The following is a 5,540-nucleotide window of genomic DNA, read 5'->3' as shown; positions in this document are numbered from 1 at the left end:
ATTGACAATAGAAAAATGGGATAGCAATATTATATGTTTGTTTTTTCCTTCCTTCAACTAGAAACATGCAAAAATTAATATGCTGTTCTCCTCTAAAAATAATTATTACTATGTTGTATACTTGTATTAACACCGTACACGTACAAATTTCATTTTTAAATAAATGGGGGTAAGTTAAGGTGTGGGAAAAGCATCGGATCACGTTCTCTTGCTCCTATAACATGGACTTAATTATGGTCATTATACAAGGATCTAGTGATATTAGTATTTAGTAGTATATAATAATAACTAGATTTGTACTTGTGCTGAAATATTTGTTCCCTGCACGTGGGACTTGTTCTTTATAAAGTCAGTGCTTTCTCTGTTTTTGGAAAAATTTGAAATTTTTTGGATTGATTACCTATGTTTGAAAAAAGATTATGTTATGTTTTTGAACATTTTTGCATAAGTTGAACAAATTTGGATACATTTTCTAAGTTACATAATTTACCTCTATAGAATTACCTAAACTTGGTTCTTTTAACTTAGACCATGATATCATTGTCCCTATCTACTTTAGTTGCATTATTTTTACTTAGTAGGTTTATGTTTTCTTTCCTAAAATGGTACTCCATTATTACTTTAGGTGGATACTATATAGCTAATTTACAATTTAATACCATAACATTGCTTTATTGCTTCCCTAACTTATCTTAAAAGAAAGTTATTTAACTATTGGCAAGGAATAGGCTCAAATACAACGGAACAGAAATGGGAAGTTTCTAGGGAATATTTGAAATTTATTTATCAAAATTATTCTAATTTTGTATATTATTCGCTTTAAACAAGGATTACTTACAAATTATATATAATTTATTATAAGTGTCTTAAATTATGGAATTCAGTTATACCATTTTTCTTTTTTTCTCTCCTCTCCTCTTTTTCTATTCTCGGTCGCCTCTAGTCATATACAATTAATTATTAGTGTCTTAAATTAAGGAACTTTTTTTGTTTTTTTCTCTCCTCTCTTCTTTCCCTATTTTATGTCGCCTCTCTCCACCCAAATATTAAATCCTTGTTCGAGTTGCCTTATACCAAAGATAATGTTACTCAATTCATGCTCCAGTTTTCATTGCAGGCATCTACCAACAATGTTGACATTCCAATATATCAACTAATGTTTCTGTTCAGGAAATTGATTATAAGTCTCAAACAATAAGATTATCAAAACTCAATTCTTCGTGTCTTCCCAGATCAAACATAAACTCGTCTGCTTTGCCATTATACACAAAAGTAGTGGTTGTTATAAAAGAAAACAGAAATATCGACCAACCGAAAGCAAAACAATATCGCTTGCATTAATTTCTCCCAAAAGAAAACTAAGATTAGGACATTTGAATGCATTTAGAAGGATTGGAAAACACATTTCACATGCAATTCCCTTTTTGGCCATTTACTATAATTGACACTTAAGGTCTAGAACTAACTCAATTATTGTCTGGCCAGGAAGAAATACGCAAACAAAAGGAAATATGCTAGAGTGAACCCCACATAACTCCTTCTACTCATATCAAAAGGTAGCCTGGTATACCAAACTCCCGCTATGTACAGATTTCGGGAAAGGGTCGGACCACAAGAGTTTACTGTACGCAACCTTACCCTACATTTCTGCAAGAGCCTGTTTTCACGGCTCGAACCTGTGACCTCCAAGTCACATGATAGCAACTTTACTAGTTCACTCTTAATCAAAAGGAAACAATTTAATTTGTGGTTTGGGGTAGCTTGGGGCCCGTGTAAGAAAAACTTATTCACACCCAACACTTATATCGATTTAATAAATATATGATATTTATCTTTGTATTAATTTGTACTAGTTAATTGTAGTTGAATAATCGAATATTTTTCCACCCACTGTTTTGTGGGAGGGTGTTTTCAGAAAAAGGAAGGCAAAATTGGTGGAATATAACTGCATCGATCAATTGTTGTTGAACTTGTCTAAAGAATCAATGAGCGTGAGAGCAACAGCCAAAAATATCTCAAAACCTTTGTGGGTGATGGTTTTGCACCACTTGTATTATATGACTAAAACTATTTACAAGATTCTGCTATTATGTTCTTGTTCAAAAATATATTCACAGGAATAACTATCGTAAATATATAAATTCATCCCATATATATCAATACATAATATCATTTGAAGTCATCACCATAACCATATGATATAATTATTGAAAGTCAAACCCAAGAATAAAATTATTCTAGATAGTTGCATTAACTTAGACTTGGGAAATAACTTGGGAGAATATTGAGCATGCTTGAAATGGTTATTAATAATATTATATTATATTTTACATCAATAAAAAACCAAACTTTCCAAATACAACTTCATAAGTTCTTGAAAGAGGCCAAATATGAGATTACAAAGCCCCCATGTACAAGAACACCAATAGTTACTACTATTATTTCCCTCAAAAGGAATTTATTCTTAACCCTACTTGACAAAGCTTAACAAAAGTACTAATACTTCTACTACTTGATACATTTTTTTTTAAAAATTTTTAGATCTACTGCTTAAAAAAATTCTCTTTTGATTCTTTCTCTTCAACCATATGATATTCGAAACTGACTGGTCTGGCTAATCAGTACTGCAAAACATCTGCAGTCATAATAGGCTGATTGGCACAAAGATAATTCCAAGAATTGGTCATGTTGAACCCATCAACCATAGGTTCATTTTGTGCAAAATTGAAGCTATAAGGCTCTTCTTGATTATGGTCCATATTGGCAAGACCATTACAATTGTTGTTGGCATCCAAGAAAGCAATAATTTCATTGAGTGACTCAAGCCTGTGATTTAATTCAGCTAATTGAGCTCTCAAGATTGAATTTTCAGCCTCAACATTAAGATAATGTTGTGTGGTAACATTCATACTTGTCAAAATCTGGTTATTTTCTTTTCTTAGTGTTGCAACTTGAGCCATTAAATCATCCAAATGTTTCTGTTTTCTCATCCTTGATCTTCGAGCTGATTCTCTGTTTGATATCATTCTCTTCCTCTTCCTTTGATCCACTAATTGCTGAAGATCTTCTTCTGAGCCTGAGTTTTGAAGAAATAATGATGACCCTGATGATGTTCCACTTGATGAAGCCATGACCAAATTTTTTTCAAGAACAATAGTAATATTTTCAAGATTTAAAGAGTTAAAAGTACAAAATAAAAAACTAGTAGGACCCAAATGGAGTTTTTGACTTGGACACAATTAACTATTAAAAATACTGAAGATTTATTTCTTGATAATGATAATATATAAAGGGGTTAATACTTATTTAGGGGGAGAGGAGGAAAATCATGAAATGTAGTAAAACCAGTAGAGGAAAACAACTGAGAAAGATTGCACCAAATGGGCCCTGCGCCTATATGTGGAATTTATCATAAACCCCGAAAGAAACAGTTCACTGAGAATTGCAGACATGAATTTCAAAGATTAGAAATACTAGGGGTAGCATTAAGATTAGCTAAAATAATAAAACCAGTGATAATTAATTCTTAGTAAATATATATATCAAGGCTAGATTTCTCCTGTTGAGGCCCAGCCTGATAACAACAGAAGAAAATGAACAAAAAGGCACTTTCTTGGTATTTTTTCAGAGATTTTGGGTGGAGATTTCAAGAAAATCTTGAAACCAAAAACTAAAACTTGACAGAATAAGAGACCAAGAAAAAAGAGAGCCTTTGGTTATTGGCAAAGAGCAGAGAAAAGGAAGGAGAAAAAGAGAGGGGTTAAAGAAGGTGTTTTGGCTGGGATTTTATAGAAGAAAAAAGGTGGGTGACAACAATTAAAAATTAGATTTTAATTTATATGGACCCTAATATAGAACTATAGATTTTTACATTATTAATATTTTTATATTATTATAGCATGTGATTTGTCTTACTTTTAAAGTTAATGGAATAGTAATTTTTTTTTTATCTACAATTACTTACTTCTATTTTCTCGGTGAAATAATAATATAAAAAAGTTACACTAACATGTATAACAAAATTTTATTCTGTTGAGTATTTTAACGTGTGTTGCCGTATGCATAATCGGATCAAGTATTTAAATTTTATGGGTTCAACGTTAATATTTTGGTATTGAACCCATAATATTTTTAAAGTTATGAGTTTATATATATACTATTTTTGCAAGTTTCATAATTTTTTTACACATAATATTTTACCCCGCATCGAAATATGAGTTCAATTAAACCCGAAGTTCATCCGCCCCTCATAGTAGGCAATATGCTCATTTTTTAAGTTACTAATCTCATGTTTTATAAATTAATATAGTAATTATAAGTAACCTAATAAGTCGTAGAAAAACAATTTACATTAACATTTGTAAAATTAAACTCATTAAAAAGTTGTTCTAAGAATTAGGGAAAAAAAAAATTGAGGGGTAAAAATAAATATAAAATAGAAGTTTGGAATCTACTGAGGAAAAAGGTGGGGTGGGGGAAGAAGGTGATGGGGACGTGGGGTGGGAGCAGAAACCTCCATGACCGTGTAGATCCAGCTGTGGAGCAACATCACATACTAAAGTTAAAATCTTCAACTATTCTCTTTCCTCGTAAGTCCTCAAATTTGTGCACAATATCAATTAAGCCCACATAAACTTGGCAATCTTTTATTTTTTTTACTTTTTAAAAAGGAAAATTGGGGGAGGCGATTATACGTGGTGAATTAATCTTTTACCAAGAAAGTAAAAGTTCAAACAATCAATCTATTGAGCTACTAATGTCTAATTATTGCCCTATTAATTAAAACAGTGAAGAGGAGGTGTATAGATGCTCCGGTGAGGAGGTGTGAAAGATTGGGTATAAGGGGTTGAGGAGAGGTAGATGTAGGACTAAGGAGTATCAGGGAGAGGTGATTAGATATGACATGACGCTACTTCAACTTACTGAGGTCATAACCCTTTATAGAAAGGTATGAAAGTTGAGAATTAAAGTAGAGGGGTAGTGGTTTAGCGGGCATAGCTTATTTATATGTCGATCTTATTAGCGTCTGTCTCGTATTTTCATTTCTTCGTATCCGCTTATTTCTTATACTATATGTTGTTTCTTTCGCTTCGGTTATTATATCACCTTTGCTTGCTATGATTACTACTTGTCGTTTCTGCTTCCTTATTAGTTTTTTTTTCTCTTGAGCCGATGTCTATCGGAAACAGACTCTCTAACTTCTTAAAATAGGGGTAAGGACTGCATACACGTTATCCTCTCAAACCTCACTTTGTAGGATATTATTAGGTTTGTTGTTGGTGTTGTTTGTTGTAATTGAAACAGTAAACTTAAAGTTTAAAAATTATGAACTATATTTTTTGTAATATCAAATATTTTAAAATAATTTTAATTAGTCAAAATGACTAATATATGTAACTATTACTTCTCATGTTTTCCATAATTATGTTTTATCAATAGAAAATTTCAAAAGAGAGTTACTCCATCCGTTTCATTTTATGTGAACCTGTTTGACTCGCACGGAGTTTAATAAGGTTAAAAGGAATTATTTCCTTTTTAGG

At 31.5% G+C, this 5,540-nt stretch overlaps 1 protein-coding gene across 1 annotated transcript; it reads right to left on the bottom strand.

The window, feature by feature from the left end:
* Window positions 1–2,291: 2,291 nt before the first annotated feature.
* LOC107766289 (bZIP transcription factor 44) lies at window positions 2,292–3,772 on the bottom strand. The gene has a single exon (XM_016585045.2). The coding sequence runs from the start codon at window positions 3,129–3,131 to the stop codon at window positions 2,619–2,621; it is 513 nt and encodes a 170-aa protein (XP_016440531.1). The 5' UTR covers window positions 3,132–3,772; the 3' UTR covers window positions 2,292–2,618.
* Between the last annotated feature and the right edge of the window lie 1,768 nt (window positions 3,773–5,540).

This window comes from Nicotiana tabacum, chromosome 7, assembly GCF_000715075.1.
Source record: "Nicotiana tabacum cultivar K326 chromosome 7, ASM71507v2, whole genome shotgun sequence".
NCBI classification, from domain to species: domain Eukaryota; kingdom Viridiplantae; phylum Streptophyta; class Magnoliopsida; order Solanales; family Solanaceae; genus Nicotiana; species Nicotiana tabacum.
Note: the sequence above shows the minus strand (reverse complement) of the source record. Positions and strands in the feature narration are given on the sequence as shown.